Source organism: Heterodontus francisci, chromosome 24 (genome assembly GCF_036365525.1).
Source record: "Heterodontus francisci isolate sHetFra1 chromosome 24, sHetFra1.hap1, whole genome shotgun sequence".
Taxonomy (NCBI): Eukaryota; Metazoa; Chordata; class Chondrichthyes; order Heterodontiformes; family Heterodontidae; genus Heterodontus; species Heterodontus francisci.
The window spans coordinates 43,908,549-43,927,671 of NC_090394.1; the positions used below are offsets into that span (position 1 = coordinate 43,908,549).

The 19,123-nt window shown below is 44.2% G+C and overlaps 1 protein-coding gene across 5 annotated transcripts; it reads left to right on the forward strand.

Annotated features, from left to right (window-relative positions):
* Positions 1 to 3,467: 3,467 nt before the first annotated feature.
* LOC137383354 (SUMO-conjugating enzyme UBC9-A-like) lies at positions 3,468 to 17,334 on the forward strand. 5 transcript variants are annotated; one of them, XM_068056086.1, is made up of 7 exons: positions 3,468 to 3,893; positions 5,080 to 5,156; positions 6,368 to 6,451; positions 6,540 to 6,612; positions 7,560 to 7,669; positions 8,733 to 8,812; positions 17,181 to 17,334. In XM_068056086.1, coding segments are annotated over exons 2-7 (414 nt in total). In that variant the 5' UTR covers positions 3,468 to 3,893; positions 5,080 to 5,090; the 3' UTR covers positions 17,182 to 17,334. The 5 variants fall into 5 exon arrangements, with proteins under 5 accessions (XP_067912187.1, XP_067912185.1, XP_067912183.1 ...); XM_068056084.1 differs by lacking the exon at positions 17,181 to 17,334 and adding an exon at positions 16,599 to 16,760 and having other exon boundaries at positions 3,468 to 3,838; XM_068056082.1 differs by lacking the exon at positions 17,181 to 17,334 and adding an exon at positions 16,599 to 16,760 and having other exon boundaries at positions 3,469 to 3,893.
* Positions 17,335 to 19,123: the final 1,789 nt, after the last annotated feature.

The following is a 19,123-nucleotide window of genomic DNA, read 5'->3' on the forward strand; positions in this document are numbered from 1 at the left end:
ATTTGTATCAGATTCTCACTTATACCTCCTGTCAATTTGGATGAACTTTGATGATGGCTCATTCCACTGAATGGCTGTTGAGCTGTGGTAAAAACAAACAGGAAAGTCTTGCATTTCTACAGCACTTTGCAAAACCTCAGGTTGTCCCACGTTATAACGGCACAGGAGGCCATTCAGCCGTCAAGTCCATGTTGACTCTGCAGAGAAATTCAATCAGTCCCATTCCCCAGCTGTAGCCTTGCAAGTTTATTTCCCTCAAGTGCCCATCTAATTTCCTTTTGAAATCATTCATCAGCTCCACTTCCAGCACCCTCATAGGCAGCGAGTTCCAGGTCATTACCACTTGCTGCGTTAAAAAAAAAAGTTCTTCCTCACATTCCCCCTGCATCTCTTACCCAAAATCTTAAATTGTGACCCCTAGTCCTTTTACCATCAGCCAATGGGAATACCTTTTCTTTGTCTATCCTATACAAACCTGACAGATCTTCTACACCTCTTTCAAATCTCCCCTCAATCTCCTTTGCTCCAAGGAGAACCATCCCAGTTTCTCTAACCTAACTTTGTAGCTAAAATCCCTGGAACTACTGGTAAATCCCCTCTGAACCCTCTCAAGAACCTCACATCCTTACTAAAATGTGGTGACCAGAACTAGACTCAATACTCTATTTGTGGCCTAAATAGAGCTTTATAAAGGTTCAGCATAACTTCCCTGTTACCTTGATTTATGAAGACCAAGATCCCATATGCTTTGCTAACTATTCTCTTAATATGTCCTGCCACCTTTAAAAATCTATGCACATGAACCCCCAAGTCCCTCTGTCTCTGTACACTCTTCAGAACTGTACCATTTAGTCCCTGGGCTCTCCTTATCCCTTTTGCCAAAATGCATCACCTCATATTTCATTGCATCATATTCCATCTGCCACTTGTTTGCCCATTCTGCTAGCCTTTGTGTCCTGTTTCAAGGTCTGCCACACCTCCAAGTTTGGTATCATTGAAAAATATTTAAATTTTACTCTCTATTCTAATATCCAAGTCATTTTTGTATGTCAAAAAAAGCAGTGGTCTTACCACTGAACCTTGTGGAACACTGCTGTGTACCATCTTCCAATCTGAAAAACATTTACCATGGCTTGCTATTTTCTGTCCTTAAGCCAATTTTTTAAACCAAGCTAACACTGACCACCTTATTCCATGAGCCTCAATTTTGGTAACCAGCCTTTTATGTGGTACGTTGTCAGAGGTTTTCTTAAAATCCATGCAAACAACATCCATTGCTTTCCGTTTATCAACCTTCTGTTACTTTACAGGCAGTGAAGTACTTTTGAAGTGTAGGCACTGTTGTAGGAAACATGGCAGCCATTCAGTGGAAAGGTGATCAGGGGTTTTATCAGTGGGATTATCTTCTGTTTGAGATTGCGTAAAACATTTTACGTAGACAAGAATGAACAACAAGGAGTTGGTAGGGGAGGGGGGGGGGGACGGCCAAAGGTTTGGTCAAAGAGGTGAGTTTTAAGGAGGAGAGGGGGTGGAGTAGGGTTTAGAGGGTAATTCCAGAGTTTGAAGTCTGGGCAGCTAAGGCCACCATGGACAAAGAAAGAGGCATGCACAGAAGTTCAGAAGCAGAGCAGCAGAGAATGTTAGGGTGTGATTTTGGTGTTAGAGCACTGGTGGAGGAGACCGTGTAGGGTTTGGAACACAAGGATAAGAACAACTTACAACAACAACAACTTATTTATATAGCACCTTTAACATAATAAAACGTCCCAAGGCACTTCACAGGAGCATTATAGAACAAAGTATGACACCGAGCCACAAAAGGCAATAGTAGGTCAGATGACCAAAAGCTTGGTCAAAGAGGTACGTTTTCAGGAGTGTCTTGAGGAAAGCAAGGTAGTGAGGGTATTCCAGAGCTTTGGGCCTAGGCAACTGAAGGCACGACCGCCATTGATGGAGCGATTAAAAATTGGGGTGCTCAAGAGGCCAGTATTAGAGGAGCGGCGATATCTAGGAGGGTTGTAGGGCTGGAGATGATTAGAGATAGGGAGGGGTGAGGTCATGGAGGGATTTGAAAACTAGGATAAGAATTTTAAAATCAAGATGTTGCTTGACCAGGAGCCAGCGTAGGGCAGTGAGCACAGGGCTGATAGGGGAATAGGACTTGATTCGAGTTAAGAGATGGGCAGCAGAGTTTTGAATGACTCAAGTTTACAGAGAGTAGAATGTAAGAGTCCGGCCAGGAGTGCGTTGAAATAGGTTTAGAGATAATGAAGGCATGAATGAGGGTTTCAGCAGCAGCTGAGCCAAGATAGGGGCAAAGCTGGGCGATTTTATGGAGGTGGGAATTGACAATCTTAGTGATGATACGAATATGAGGTTGGAAGTTCATCTTGGGGTCAAATGTGACACCAAGGTTGAGAACAGACTGGCTTAATCTCAGACTTGCCAGAGCAAGGGATATAGTTAGCTAAGGAATAGAGTTTGGAGGGGGGAAAATCGCAAACAATGGCTTCAGTCCTCCCAGTATTTAATTGGAGGAAATTTCTGGTCAGCCAGTACTGGATGTCAGATAAGCAGTCTGAGAATTTAAATGTTGATGTGTTGTATGCACCAGAAGTGTAGGTCAGGGAGCACTGGGGTGATGGGTGAACGGGACAGTGTGGGATAGGATACACACCGCTGAGTTGGATCAGCTGAAGTTTAAATCCCCTTATCTCATTTATTTTCAGGCTGGGGCATTATTATCTGGAAAAGAGACTTCTTAAGAAGTCTTTAAAATTGATATTTTTTGTAGGACAGCTATGGAGAAACTGTTTCCACTTGAGTTTAGAACAAGGGAGCATATAGATAGCCACAAACGGATCAAATCACGAATTTAGAAGTTTCTTTCTACATAATGGTGAGAATATGGAATAGTGCTGACAAATGGATTGGTTGAAGCGGAGTATTGTTGCATTACGGGGAGGCAACATGAGGGAGCAGAGAATGGAGGGGATAAGGGGGCAGCGTGGGAAGGTGAATGAACACGGGCACAGATCCGTTGAACCGAATGGCGTGTTTCTAAGCTGCAGATGCTAACATCCAACCCCTTGTCTCAGAAAGGTCTCAAACTGTTTCAGCAACAATGGAAACAACCCACGGTAGCTCCCGAACCCCCACCACGTCGAGCTACACTGGCCAGCCACTTTCAGCACCTTAGTCTTGAACCCCTATTTTGCTCAGCTGTGTTCTCCTTGCTGTCTTGGGCAGTTATTTTCTTGGCAGATGCCAAGATGCGGGAAAGCTTATGTTCGCAATCCATTGTGCACAATTAGGCGAATTAATAGAACTGTGGCCCAAGGTGGAGTTTCTGGGACATGAGTCGAGAGGAATGTCACTGAATGGTGGCTCCGCCCTGATTTCAGGCAGGGGGTCAGAGGTCTAGCTGGGGTCATAGCTTGCAGGGCTAATTAGAAAGGTTCTGATGAAAGGTCACGGATCTGAAATGTCAACTCTGTTTCTTTCTCCGCAGATCTGCTGAGTATATCCAGCATTTCTTGCTTTTATTTCAGATTTCCAGCATCTGCAATATTCTGCTTGTCATTAGGAAGGTCTCGGACCGGAAATGCTTGGTTTAGTTTAGGTGACTAGCACAATGCCTCAATGAAATTATTTGGCGAGGGCCAAAGGTCCAGGCTCGGGTTTATTTTTCCTGTCCGGCTGCAGATCCACCCAGGTTAGGCCGGGAGCAGGAAGGCAAGGAGCTCGGCCCAAGGTGCTGGTAACCCCGAACAGCGACAGAAGGCTTCAGCCTTATGATCCGGCGCGGCGCCGGCCACCTGCTCACGGGGTCCTTCAGGTCAGTTTGAAGTGCGGCTCGAGCCGGAAGAACCAGAACCGCGAAAAGGCCGCAGGTAAAACTCTAGCTCGGGGCCTGGGTCGAGGCCTACTCCTGGGCCTGAGCCCCGCACTGGCTCCATCCGTCTTGTACCGGAAGGCCTGCAATCTGAGATGTGGCCTCGTCCGACGATGCTGTCTTACCCCCAGGGATTTGTTCGCCGAGCCTGCGGCCTCGCGCTGCCGGAGACTAGAATTTCCCGCTTTTGGCACTTGGTTAACCCGGAGTCCCGGTACTGGATTTTCTGACAGCGTTTCCCCACCCTTCGAGATCTGCCTACAGCGGTGATATTCGGGTTCTGTTTCACTTCTGAGCTTTGACTTGTAGGATATTCGGCAATGGGGGCATTGCAGTCTGGCGCTAGGCGCGCATTTTCCGGCCGGGATCTTTGGATAGTGATCTGGAGCAGCAATTCTCATTATCCCGGTTTGCTGAAGCCAGTTTTACTACACCCACTCTGAGTGTGATCAACTGGGAGCATACCTGTGGTCTCTGGTTTGTAAAGCTGTCCGTTCATCTCGAATTCTCCGGGGTGGGCTTTATTGATTCCAGTCCAGGTCCACACGTCCCGTGTAAATACTGGCGAAGAGGCATTGTCACAGATCCTCTCTAATTGGTTTGAATGGTTATTTTGAGTGCTCACCTCACTTTCACGTGGCTTTCTGCCACAGTCCGATATTTACCTGGGATGTAGGTACCCGAATGTTACAAAGCTGAGACACTCCGGTGTAACCAGACAGGACCTGCACCTTTTTAGACAGAGTTCATTAGGGGCTTGTGGGGGACTCATGCTATGTGGCAACGAAGCAAGTATTTCTGTTGAAAATCGGTCACCAGTTGGGGGTTGTTTCTCTAAAAACATGCACCAGTGACTGTGGTTTCCTGCCGGGCGTGCTTCCTTTTGATTGCCAGTACCCAAAGTACTGCACTCAATCACCGCTGAGCATCTGCAGGTTTTTCAACTGGGGGAGCCATCATTACCAAGCCTTGTCCAAGCCTCTGATATGATATGCTGGTGCAACGGTCCCTTCCCACTGGTCCTTGTCATCAAGTGCATGTCTGTGAATTTCCTGCTGATCTTCTCCACAGCTTTGAATAGCACTTTATAAATGGTTCAGTGCAGCAGCCTTGCTTTCATGTGTAATGTAGAATAGTCAGGATAAGCCTACCTCTCACCATCTGCCTTTTTCCCCCAATCCTAGGGGCTGAGAAGATGTCAGGGATCGCCCTGAAACGTCTTTCACAGGAAAGAAAAGCATGGAGGAAAGACCATCCATTTGTACGTATGTTTACAAGGGGTTGTATTCTGACAGCAGACAATGTCTGCTCCTATGACACTTTAGTTTAGTTTAGAGATACAGCACTTTAACAGGCCCTTCGGCCCACCGAGTCTGTGCCGACCATCAACCACCCATTTATACTAATCCTACACTAATCCCGTATTCCTATCACATCCCCACCTGTCCCTATATATTTCCCTACCACCTACCTATACTAGGGGCAATTTATGATGGCCAATTAACCTATCAACCTGCAAGTCTTTGGCATGTGGGAGGAAACCGGAGCACCCGGAGGAAACCCACGCAGACACAGGGAGAACTTGCAAACTCCGCACAGGCAGTACCCAGAATCGAACCCGGGTCCCTGGAGCTGTGAGGCTGCGGTGCTAACCACTGCGCCAATGTGCCCCCCCTTGATGTAGATTTATTTTTTAAACCACAAAGAAAGAACTTGGATTCATACAATGCCTTCCACAGCTACAGAATGCCCCTGAGTGGTTCACAGCCAAACTGCTTCTTGGGGTGCAGTTAAAAGAAAGACGGATGGCATGATGTCATGAAATGGCAAGTGTCTGGTGTGTGGAGCTGATGGTATTTTGGGTCAATGCCCATGATCTTAGGCACTGGATGGTATTTGAGGGGTCAGTGCCCTTGATCTGAGGGGCTGGGTGGTATTTGAGAGGTCAGTGCCCTTGATCTGAGGGGCTGGGTGGTATTTGAGGGGTCATTGCCCTTGATCTGAGGGGCTGGGTGGTATTTGAGGGGTGAGTGCCCTTGATCTGAGGGGCTGGGTGGTATTTGAGGGGGTCAGTGCCCTTGATCTGAGGGGCTGGGTGGTATTTGAGGGGTCAGTGCCCTTGATCTGAGGGGCTGGGTGGTATTTGAGGGGTCAGTGCCCTTGATCTGAGGGGTTGGGTGGTATTTGAGGGGTTATTGCCCTTGATCTGAGGGGCTGGGTGGTATTTGAGGGGTCAGTGCCCTTGATCTGAGGGGTTGGGTGGTATTTGAGGGGTTATTGCCCTTGATCTGAGGGGCTGGGTGATATTTGAGGGGGTCAGTGCCCTTGCTGCATGGGGCGTGATGGTATTTAAGGGTCAGTGTCTCTGGAACACAGGATTGCATGGTATCTGAGGGGGGCTGTGTTCACAGCACTGCTTTTGTGAATTCAGTACCAATACTTGTGTTGTAAGTTCTTGTGACTCTTGTGCAGGGTTTTGTGGCTGTGCCTGTGAAGAATCCAGATGGCACGATGAACCTGATGAATTGGGAGTGTGCTGTTCCAGGAAAAAAAGGGGTAAGTAAAACAGCCGAGGCCGCATTGCACAGAATTAGTCCAATAAACATTTTATGATATAAAATCACATTGCCTTTTACACCAACAGACAACTTGGGAAGGAGGCTTGTTTAAACTCCGGGTGATTTTTAAGGATGACTATCCCTCTTCACCACCAAAGTGTAAGTATCTGTAATAGGAAGCCATCCTTGTGTAAAAGAAATAATATGAAATGTAGTGTAAGGCGGCTGGTTCCAGGACAGCCTGTAGAACAATCGGCATACGTTACTATCACAGTGTTGTGTGTGGAGAAATTCCATCTGAACTGTTAATTCACTTTGTTTTGCTTTGATGTTGTGGTGAGAATTTAGCTTTTGTAACCACAGTATTTCTATGGCTGGTCCAGTTAAATTTCTGGTGAATGGTAACCCCCCAGGATGTTGATGGTGTGGGATTCAGTGATGGTAATGCCGTTGAATGTCAAGGGGAGATGGTTAGATTCTCTTGTTAGAGATGGTCAATGTGTGGCACAAATGTTATTGCTATGTATCAGCCCAAGCCTGAATGGTGTCCAGGACTTGCTGCATGTGGACACAGACTGCTTCAGTATCTGAGGAGTCACAAATGGTATTGGACACTGCAGTCATCAGCAAACATCCCTACTTCTGACCTTTATGATGGAGGGAAGGTCATTGATGAAGCAGCTGAAGATGGTTGGCCCTAGGACAAGACCCTGAGGAACTCCTGCAGCAATGTCCTGGGGGTGAGATGTTTGGCCTTCAATCACAACCTCCTCCTTTGTACTGGCTATGACTCCAACCAATTTAAATGAAACATCACATGGGGATATTTTATTTGGATGGTTTCAAATTTGTAATTTACATCTCTGAATTAAACAGTATACTGTACTACAATGCAGTACAATGCTGACGATTGCAGATCTCTTGTTCGTGAATTAAGTGTATTGCACCTGGATGGAAACTGAGCTTAGTGACAAAAGAGCCACATTGTATGTAGGTTCGGTGACTGACGCACGCTGTTCATGCACGTGGGATGGCGGAACTGTATTCAATCCGTTTAATTACCTCCAATACTCCAGTGCTTTTTAAATTTTTGCTCTTTGTTTAAGGCAAATTTGAGCCACCAATATTCCATCCGAATGTGTATCCTTCGGGAACTGTGTGTCTGTCCATCCTAGAAGAGGAGAAGGACTGGAGGCCAGCAATCACCATCAAACAGGTCAGCTTGGTGTGAAGCAGGATGCGGCGAGGGGTTTAATTGCAACTCTGCAGGGAGCACTTTCACTAATTGTTACTCACGGCCAATTTAGAAGTTTGATCTGTTTCCTACTGGTGGGATTGAGAGATAATCCAGACTTGAAAATCTGAAATGCTACCAGCTCAACTCCACACCTGCAATAGTCTCATACACTGTAGGGTATCTCAACCCCCAGTCAGTTGGTCCCAGTACGGTTCAGGTGATGGGATTATTAACATGTTAACTAACAGTTAGCTGTTCCCCCAACCTCTAGAACCCCAACCTTCAGACCTTCTCTCTGTCTGTTAAATGACTGATATTGGAATTCAGCAGTTTATTTTCCTCTGTATGCTGCCCTTCCTTTCGTGAGGCCAACTCTAACTGGGACTCCTCTGATATCCTCCTAAGTAGCTGTTCTCCATGTCATTGGGATATCTGCTTGTGGCAAAGGATTGCAACAGGACCTAATCCTGCCCTTGCCAGCAGGTTACAATGGATGGCAATGAACTTTTTATTTTGCTCCTTTTCCCTACCCAAGCTGCTGCACTGCTCAGATCAGCTAACAATACAGACCCAACATCTTCCTGGTCTCCATGGCTATACCTGATATCGAGAGGTGCTTCTCAAAAGAGAAGCCTGACCAACGTTCCTCCCTCAGTAACTGCAAAACAATGAACTTATCAGTCAGCTTGCTGCTGCTTGTGTACTGTATTCATCAGGTTTGCAAACATAACTGATTGCATGTCAGGTAATTCCTCATACATGAAGTACCTTTCAGGTTCAGAGATATGATCAGGTGCTTTGTAGTACTTCAAACCCAAGTCTTCAAAGCTTTGTTTAGAAGTGACGAGCTCAGGTGATAGGATTAACATCATATTAACAACAGTTAGCAGTTCCCCTGGACTCCAGAAACCTGATGTTCAGGAAAAAAAAACTTCTCTATTTTCTTTCTTTGTTCTTTCTCCATCCTTTCCAGGGGAGTTGTCTTTTTGGGGTCATGTAAAGTGTTCACGTTTTGCTTCCTTGTTTACTTTTATTCCCCCAGATATTATTAGGTATTCAAGAACTTCTAAATGAACCAAATGTTCAGGACCCAGCTCAAGCAGAAGCCTACACGATCTACTGGTAAGCATCAGTTCTTTATTTGTACACATGCAGTTCTGTGCTGCTGGGTACAGTGGTAGTTTTCAAACTTGGCCATGTGGAGTCTCAGGAGTTGGGTGTGACATAACCAAAAATCTGGCAGCACACCAGAAATGTTAGCAGATTGACAGTCCAGTGTTTTTATTGCTAATATGAGGAGATTTTTGTTGTGCATTTTGAGCTGTGCCCTTAGGGATTCATGGGATCCAGACTTGAAAATCTGAAATGGCATTTATCTGAAATGCTGCCAGCTGAACTCCATACCTGCAATTGTCTCATACACAGCCTTTCTCTTGTTTGTTTTTGTTGATTATGTTGAAAAAGCAGCCATTGAATGCAGTTTAAGAGCCCACATTTTTAGAACATGGTAAGGTGCTGCACTGGAATAGTCCAAGCATTCTCCCGAGCTGGCCACATTGAATGTTCAATCTGCTCTTTCCCCTTTACATCAGTGTGAATGTAAAAGGGCTATTGTATAAATGCAGTATTGTTCATATTGCATTAAGTCTGGATTTCTTCTCACTGATGTGCTGTAAATGTGTTTGGTTCAAAGGGAGTGAGTGAGTATGGGGGGCTAATATCAGACTGGGCATGAGGCCTGGGGGGAGGAAGTGGGTGAGGTCTGATGTGAGTGTTGAAGCTCTTGTCCAGTAATTCACTAGCAAGTTCACTTTTTCTGTATGTATAGCAGAGTGTGGTAGTGCTGGACTGTGGATGATTGGCAAGTATCCAATTGTTAATACACTGGGACTTGATCCCTTTTATAGTTTAATTACATGTTGAATATTTTTTTCCCTAATCTGGCTTGCTCATTGAGGGCCCAGTGAGGTTTATTTAAGAGAAAAATTTGAAACACTATAAAGGAAGGGACTGAGTGTTGTAAAAAAGAAGGCTAGCAGCACTGACCCACCAGTGAGAGGTGTGCTGGACTAGGTTAGGGTTTCTTAACAAAAATTGGCCCCTTTTCTGCCTTTGGTTTGCTGAACAGAGCTGGGGCAATATGCTAGTGCTATTGGCAGGGGTGTGGGAACCAGGAGAAAATATCAGAGGGATACCAAGGTGCACAGAATACTGGAAGAGATAGATAGCACCAGAGTAGAGGACAGTAAGTTATTAGGTGGGGTCAGAGTAAGGGAGAAAGTAATAAAATCTAAATCAGAGTTAATGTGCACGTCTGTGAATGCACGGAGTGTTGTTAATAACATTGGTAAATTACAGGCGCAGATTGACATGTAGAAATGTGACTATAACAGAGACCTGGCTCAAAGAAGGACATGACTGTGTATTGAATAACCCTGATTACAAGGTGTTCAGGAAAGATAGGAAAGGGGAAAAAAAGATGGAGAATGTTGCAGTGCTGGAGAAAAAGGATGTCCTAGAGGGGTCAAGGACAATCAATTTGGCTAGAACTAAGGAGCAAAAAAGGTGCAGTTACATTGCTCGGTGTTCTCTATAGGCCACCAACTTTTGGGAAGGACGTGGAGGAACAAACTTTCAAAGAAATTACAGAGAGGTGCAAAAATTATAGGGTAGGACTTTAATTATCCAAACATAGACTGAGATAGTAGTAGTGTAAAGGGCTGTGAGGGGCAAGAGTTCCTAGCATGTGTTCAGGAAAATTTTCTACAGCAATATGTTTCTAGTCCAATGGGAAAGGAGGCACTGCTAGACCTGGTTCCTGGGAATGAGGTGGGCCAAGTGGATCAAGTATCAGTAGGGGAACATTCAGGGGACAGTGATCATTGTGTCACAAGATTTAGGCTGACTATGGAAAAGGACAAAGAACAATTCAGAGTAAGAATAATTAACTGGGGGAAAGCCAACTTCACTGGTTAAGAATGGAGCTGGGGCAAATAAATTGGAGTCAAAGGTTGGCAGGAAAAACGGTAGCTAAACAATGGGCTACCTTCAAAGAAGCGAGAGTTCGGGCACAGTCAAGGTATGTTCCCTCAAAGAGGGAAAGGTACAAACATATGAATTAGGAGCAGGAGTAGGCCACTTGGCCCTTCGAGCCTGCTCCGCCACTCGATATGTTCATGACTGAACTGATTACTCCGCATTTCCATACTCCACATTTCCACCTACCTCTGCCTTAAAAATATTCAAAGACTCTGGGCCGCTTCCACTGCCTTTTGAGGAAATGAATTCCAAAGACTCACGACCCTCTGAGAGAAAAAGTTTCTCCTCACCTCTGTGTCTTAAATGGGCAACCGTTTGTTTTTAAACAGTGACCCCTAGTTCTAGTTTCTCCCACAAGGAGAAACATTCTTTCCACATCTATCCTGTCAAGACCCATCAGGCTCTTATATGTTTCAATCAAGTCGCCTCTTTGCTAAATTCCAGCTGATACAAGCCTAGCCTGTCCAATCTTCCCTCGTAAGACAGCCCGCCCTTTCCATGTATTGGTCTAGTAACCTCTGTGCTGCCTGCAACGCATTTACATACTTCCTTAAATAAGGAGACCAGTTCTGTACACAGTACTTCAGATGTGGTCTCACCAATGTCCTGTATAGCTGAAGCATAACCTCCCTACTTTTTTATTCAATTCCCATTGCGATAAACGATAACATTCTATTATCTTTCCTAATTACGTGCTGTACCTGCATACTAACCTTTTGCAATTCATGCACTAGGACACCCAGATCCCTTTGCATCTCAGAGTTCTGCAATCTCTCACTATTTAGATAATGTGCTTTTTTTATTCTTCCTGCCAAAGTGGACAATTTCACACTTTCCCACATTATACTCCATTTGCCAGGTCTTTGCCCACTCACTTAACCTATCTGTATCTCTGTTGCCCCCTGATGTCTCCTTCACAAGTTACTTACCTACCTATCTTTGTGGCATCAGCAAATTTAGCAACCATACCTTCGGTCCCTTCATCTAAGTCATTTATATAAATTGTAAAAGGTTGAGGCCCCAGCACAGATCGCTCATTACATCTTGCCAACCAGAAAATGAACCATTTATGCCTACTCTCTGTTTCCTGTTTTATTTATTTTTTATTTTTATTTAGAGATACAGCACTGAAACAGGCCCTTCGGCTCAACGAGTCTGTGCCGACCAACAACCACCCAATTATACTAACCCAGTTAGCTAGCCAATCTTCTATCCATGCCAATATGTTACCCCCTACACCATGAGCTTTTATTTTCTGCAATAACCTTTGATGTGGCACCTTATCAAATACCTTCTGGAAATTGAAGTACAATACATCCACCAGTTCCCCTTTATCCACAACACATGTAACTCCCTCAAAGAACTCCAATAAATTGGTTAAACATGATTTCCCTTTCACAAAACCATGTTGAATCTGCCTGATTACCTTGAATTGTTCAAAGTGCCCTGCTATAACATTTTTAATAATGACTTCTAACATTTTCTCTTAGACAGATGTTAAGCTAACAGGCCTGTACTTTCCTGCTTTCTATCTCCCTCCCTTTTTGAATAAAGGAGTTACATTTGCTATTTTCCAATCTAACTGAACCTTCCCCAAATCTAGGGAATTTTGGAAAATTAAAACTAATGCATCAACTATCTCACTAGAAACTTCTTTTAACACCCCAGGATGAAGTTCATCAGGACCTGGGGATTTGTCAGCCTGCAACTCCAACAATTTGTTCAGTACCACTTCCCTGGTGATAGTAATTTTCTTGAGTTCCTCCCTCCCTTCCATTTCCTGACTTGCAGCTAATACTAGGATGTTACTTGTATCCTCAATAGTGAAGACGGATGCAAAATATCTATTCAATTCATCTGCCATCTCCTTAATTTCCATTATTAATTCCCCAGATGCTCTTTCTACAGGACCAACACTCACTTTAACACTTTTTAAAATATCTATAGAAACTCTTTCTATCTCTTTATATTTCTATCTAGCTTTCTCTCGTTCTCTAATTTTACCTTCCTTATCAATCTTTTAGTCATTCTTTGCTGTTTTTTATATTCTGTCCAATCTTCTGACCTGCCTGCCATCTTTGCGCAAATATAGGCTTTTTCTTTAAGTTTGATACTATCTTTAACTGTTTTAGTTAACCACGGATGGCAGGTCCCACCTTTGGAATTTTTCTTTTTCGTTGAATTGTATCTATTCTGTGTATTCTGAAATATCCCCTTAAATGTCTGCCACTGCATCTCAATTGACCTATCCCTTGACCTAATTTGCCAGTTTACTTTAGCTCACTCTGCTTTCATGCCCTCATAATTACCCTTATTTAAGTTTAAAATACTAGTCTTGGACCCACTCTTCTCTCCCTCAAACGGGATGTAAAATTCAATCACATTATGATCGCTACAACCTAGGGGCGCCTTAACTATGAGGTCATTAATTTATCCTATCTCGTTGCACAATACCAGGTTGAGTATAGCCTGTTGTCTGGTTGGCTCTAGAATGTATTGTTCCAATAAATTATCCTGAAAACATTCTATGTACTCATCTAGGCTATCTCTGCCCATCTGATTTTTCCAGTCTATATGTAGATTTAAAATCCCCCATAATTATCGCTGTACCTTTCTGACAAGCTGCCATTATTTCTTCCTTTATACCCTGTCCTACAGTGTGGTTAATGTTAGGTGGCCTGTACGCCACTCCCACAAGTGACTTCTTGTCTTTATGATGTCCCATCTGTACCCAAACTGCTTCTACATCCTGGTCTCCTGAACTTGGGTCATCCGTCTCTATTGCGCTAATAATTAATTAACAGAGTAGCCCTCCACCTTTTCATATCTTCCTGTCCTTCCTAAATACCATGTTACCTTCAATATTCAGGTCGCAATCTATGTCATCCTGCAGCCATGTCTCTGTAATAGCTATCAGATCGTACTTATTTATTTCTATTTGCACTCTCAGTTCATCTGTTTGTTTCGAATACAACCTGCATTCAGATACAGAGTCTTTTAGTTTTGTCCTTTTATTATTTTTGTAACCTCTAGCCTTATCTTTTGATTTACTCTTAGATTTTGTACGCCCTGTCCCTTCCTGTCACGGTCTATTTATCATTTCCCATATTAATACCTTTCTCTCTAGCCTTGTCTCTACTCCCTGATTTACCATATCTTCCCAAATTTGATGCCTTACCCCCACTATTCAGTTTAAAACCTTCTCTACCTCCCTAGTTATGCAGCTCGCCAGAACACCGGCCCCAGCACGATTCAGGTGTAGACCGTCCCAAAACTGAAGGTAACATGGTATTTAGGAAGGACAGGAAGATAGGAAAAGTTGGAGGGCTAGCCACCACTTTCCTCAGTACTGGTGCCAGTGCCCCACGAGCCGGAACCCACTTCTACCACACCAGTCTTTGAGCCACACATTAATTTCTCTAATCTTCTTTGCCCTATGCCAATTTACACGTTGCTCGGATAATCCAGAGATTATGACCTTTGAGGTTCTGCTTCTTAATTTGGTGTGTAGTTCCTCATGCTGACTATGCAGAACCACTTTATTTGTCCTGCCTATGTCGTTGGTACCTACATGGACCACGACAACTGGATCCTCCCCCTCCCACTGTAAGTTCCCTTCCAGCCCTTAGCAGATGTCCCGAACCCTGGCACTGGGCAGGCAACACAGCCGTCTGGATTCTTGCTCTTTGCTGCAGGGAATAGTGTCAATCCCCTTAACCATACTGTCCCCCAACTACCACTATATTCCTTTTTTTCCCCTCCACTTGAATGGCTTTCAGGGTAAACAAATCTAGAGCTCCCTGGATGGCAAAAGAGGTAGAGATTAAGATAAAGAAGATAAAGTGTGCTTACGACAGATGCCAGGTAGAAAATACTATTGAGAACCGGGTTGAATATAGAAAGTCAAGAGGGCAAGTGAAAAAGAAAATAAAAGAAGCATAGAGAGAGCATGAAAAGAGACTGGCAGCTAACACTAAAGGGAATCGCAAAGTTTTCTATAGACATATAAATGGTAAAAGGAGGAGTGGAGCTGATTAGGGACCATTAAGGGGATTTACGCATGGAGGCAGAGGGCGCAGCTGAGGTATTAAGTGAATACTTTGCATCTGTCTTTACCATGGAAAAAGATGCATTCCAGGTAATCGTGAAGGAGGAGGTAATTCAAACACTAGAAGGGTTTAAAATTGATGAGGGCGTATTAGGCCGTCTGTACTTAAAGTGGATAAAGCACCACGACCGGATGTGATGCCTCCCAGGATACTGATGGATGGAAATCGCGGAGGCACTGCCCATAATTTTTCAGTCTTCCTTAGACTCGGGAGTGGTGCCAGAGGACTGGAGAATTGCAAACATTACACACTTGTTCAAAAAAAGGTGCAAAGATAAGCCCAGCAACTACAGGCCAGTCAGTTTATCTTCGGTGGTGGGGAACTTCTAGAAATAATAATTCAGGACAAAATTAATGGTCACATGGACAAATGCGAATTAATTAAGGAATGCCAGTGTGGATTTCTTCAGGGAAAATCATGTTTGACTAATTTACTGGAGTTTTTTGAGGAGGTATCAGAGAGGGTTGATGAGGGCAATGCTGATGTGGTGTACGTGGACTTTCAAAAGGCAGTGGATACAGTGCCACACAACAGACTTGTGAGCAAAGTTATAGCTTATGGAATAAAAGGGATGATAGCAACATGGATATGAAATTGGCTGAGTGACAGGAAACAAAGAGTAGTGGTTAATGGATGTTTTTCAGGCTGTAGGAAGGTTTGTAGTGGAGTTCCCCAGGGGTCAGTGTTGGGACCCTTGCTTTTCCTGATATTAAAGACCTAGACCTTGATGTACAGGGCACAATTTCAAAGTTTGCGGATGATACAAAATTTGGAAGCATTGTGAACTGTGAGGAGGATGGTGTAGAACTGCAAAAGTACGTAGACTAGTTGATGGAATGGACGGACAGGTGGCAGATGAAGCTCAATGCAGAAAAATGTGAAGTGGTTCATTTTTGGTGGGAAGAACAAGGAGACACAACATAAAATAAAGGGTACAATTCTAAAGCGGGTGCAGGAGCAGAGAGTCCTGGGTGTATATATGCATAAATCATCAACGGCAGAACAGTTTGAGAGCGTGGTTAATAAAGCATACAGTATCCTTGGCTTTATTAATAGGGGCATGGCATCCAATAGCAAGGAAGCTATGTTGAACTTCTAAAAGACACTAGTGCGGCCTTAGCTGGAGTATTGCATCCAGTTCTGGGTGCCGCACTTTAAGAAAGATGTGAGGGCATTGGAGAGAGTGCAGAAAAAATTCACAAGAATGGTTCAGTTATGAAGACAGATTGGAGAAGTTTGGAATATTTTCCTTGGAGAAGTGAAGGCTGAGAGATGATTTGATAGAGGTATTCAAAATCATAAAGGGTCTAGACAGAGTAGGTAGAGAGAAACTGTTCCCACTCTTGAAAGTATCAAGGACGAGAGGGCACAGATTTAAAGTAACGGGTAAGAGAAGCAAAACCGATGTGAGGATAAGGCCAGGAATGCACTATCTGAGAGTGTGGTGGAGGCAGGTTCAATTGAAGAAGTCAAAAGGGAATTGGACTGTTAAATGAAAAGGACGAATGTACTGGGTTACAGGGAGAAGGCAGGGGAATGGTACTGAGTGAATTGCTCTTTCGGAGAGCCGGTGCAGACACAGTGGGCTGAATGGCTTGCTTCTGCGCTGTAACCGTTCTGTGATTTTTTTTTTAAATAATTGCCTCTGGCCGAACCTATTCACTTAACAGGGCCTCACTTTTGTCCCATTCAGTAGATTTTATTGCTTTGCACGGTTCATAGTGGGCTGTGAGCAATATCTGTTCTCGCTCCTTTTACAGCCAAAACCGTTTGGAGTATGACAAGAGGATTCGTGCCCAGGCCCGACGGTTTACACCAACATAGGTGCGAGCCAGAGCGGGTTGTGGAATGGACGACAGAAGATGGCAGGGAAATGGCTCAGCAAGTCCTTTGTGTTTTTTGTTAAAATTACCAGATTTTAAATTGGGCCTTTGTTTTATAAAGTCCCAATGTATTCTTTCCATCAGGAACCATCTGATGACTGCGCCTTGTTTATTTTCCCTCTCCTCCAGTCCCAGATTTTTTTCCTTGCTTCGTATGGTTGTCCCCTGTTGTGGAAATGAATGTTGGTCACTTAAGCCAGGTACTTGCTGACTCGGCTTGATCCAAACCAGTTTCAGGGTCCCGACTGACCATTTGTATTTTTGATGGTTTATGATAAAATATAAAGAAAAAATAAACTTGCTTTTATTTTAATAAGGAAGAAGCTGATATTCTGAATACTGTAAAAAGCTAAAACTTTTATACTTTGCATAATATACTAGTCCAAATAATAATGCCATCTCCATTCATTGTCAATGTTTAAAGAGAGGAATATTGTTTGTTTTCTGCTGTTTACCCAGATGTGGAGGGTGCATTTGAGAATGTTGGGGTCATATGCTCCACCAGGAAGCGGGCTGGACTCCCATCCGGTACGGTCTGTGCTGCATTCCCATTGTTTACACAGTCTTGTGTCCATGTGTGTCTTTAGAGAGGTAATAAAGGATTCGTACAAAATATTCTTGTGTGCCTGCTGATTTATCCTCCCCGGGTGGCACTGGTTTACCTGTTATGCCTTCACTCCCCAGGCCTCTGTTCCCTCTATAATTCCAAATCCAGGGACCAATTACACCTAGTCAGGCAGATAAGTGGAATCCAGGTGCAGTGCTGGAGGAGCCTTTGCCCTTACCCGACAGGTATGTGTTTCTTGCTGCATCTGTGGATGAGGGAAAAATCTGGAGAGTGGATGAGCAAACTGACCATGGCCCATGGTACAGGACACCATTCAAGTGGGGAATGTGAAAAGACATGAGATAATGGTACGGCATAGTATAGTCACAGGGGATAAATACTGTTCTGTGCAGTCATGACCTGGAGTCTGGAAAGTTGTGTTGCCTACCTGGGTCAGGGTTAAAGACGACATCTCAGGTTTGGAGAAGGAGGGGGAAAATTCATTTGATGTGCCCCATGTTGGAACCAATAACATAGGTAGAACTAAGAATTAAGTTCTACTGGAAGAGTTTGAGGAGTTAGGGTCGAAATTAAAACACAAAATCTCACAGGTAACAATCTCTACCTGAGCCATGTGCAAAGTGACATAGGGGCAACAAATTAGAAGGTTAAATGCATGGCTGAGAGTGGTGTGGGAATTTTGATTCATGGGGGACTGGCATCTGTACTGGGGAAAGAAGGAGCTGTTCCATTGGGATGCGTTTCACTTTAAACTGGGCTGGGCCCAGTTTCCTGGCAAATTCATTAACGAGGGAAATAGAGATTTAAACTAATAAAGTGGGGGTAGGAGGGATTGAGGAAAGGGTAAATTCAAAAGCAGCGAGAAAAGTCAAGGCTGCAGAGCAGAGTGATGATTTGGGTAAAAATGGAATGTATGAAGAAGGGACAGACAGCTTAAGAGGGAAAAAGGGAAAAAAAAGTTACGGCTAAATGCACGATATCTGTGAAGCATTCACAGAAACAGAGTTGTTACAGCACTGAAGGAGGCCATTCGGCCTGTCGTGTCTGCACAGGCTCTCTGAGTGAGCAATTTACCTACTGTCTCTCCCCCAGCGCCTTCCCGTAGCCCTGTGCATTCTTCCTAGTCAGATAATGATCAAATTCCCTCTTGAATGCCTCGATTAAACCTGCCTCCACTGCACTTTCAGGCAGTGCATTCCAGATTCTAACCACTTACTGTGTGAAAAAGCCTTTCCTCATGTCGCCATTGCTTTTTTTGCCAATTGCCTTAAATCTGTGCCGCCTTGTTCTCAATCCTTCTACCAATGGGAACAGTTTTTCCCTATCTACTCTGTCCAGACCCCTCATTATCTTGAACCCCTCCATCTAATCTCTCAACCTTCTCTAAGGAAAACTGTCCCAACTTCTCCAATCTATCCATGTGACTGAAGTTCCTCATCCCTGGAACCATTCTGGTGAATTTCTTCTGCCGCACTCTCTAAAGCTGCCCGGAACTGGGCACAATACTCCAGCTGAGGCCGAACCAGTGTTCTATACGGGTTAACGTAAATTTCTTGCTTTTTTACGCTCTGCCCCTATTAATGAAACCTAGGATGGTGTATGCTCTATTAACTGCTCTCTCCACCTATCCTGCCACCTTCAATGATTTAGGCACATATACACCCAGGTCCCTCTGCTGCTGCACCCCCTTTAGAATTGCACCCTTTATAGTGTATCTTCACCTTCTTCCTACCAAACTGAATTACTTCACACTTCTTAGAACAATTTAGAACATTACAGCGCAGTACAGGCCCTTCGGCCCTCGATGTTGCGCCTACCTGTGAAACCATCTGAC

Bases quoted from the DNA above. Each gene is read 5' to 3' on its own strand.
- LOC137383354 (XM_068056084.1), top strand. From the start codon at position 5,091: ATGTCAGGGATCGCCCTGAAACGTCTTTCACAGGAAAGAAAAGCATGG. The intron at 6,452-6,539 runs GTAAGTAAAACA...TTACACCAACAG, and splicing joins CTGTTCCAGGAAAAAAAGGG to ACAACTTGGGAAGGAGGCTT. The intron at 6,613-7,559 runs GTAAGTATCTGT...TCTTTGTTTAAG, and splicing joins TCCCTCTTCACCACCAAAGT to GCAAATTTGAGCCACCAATA.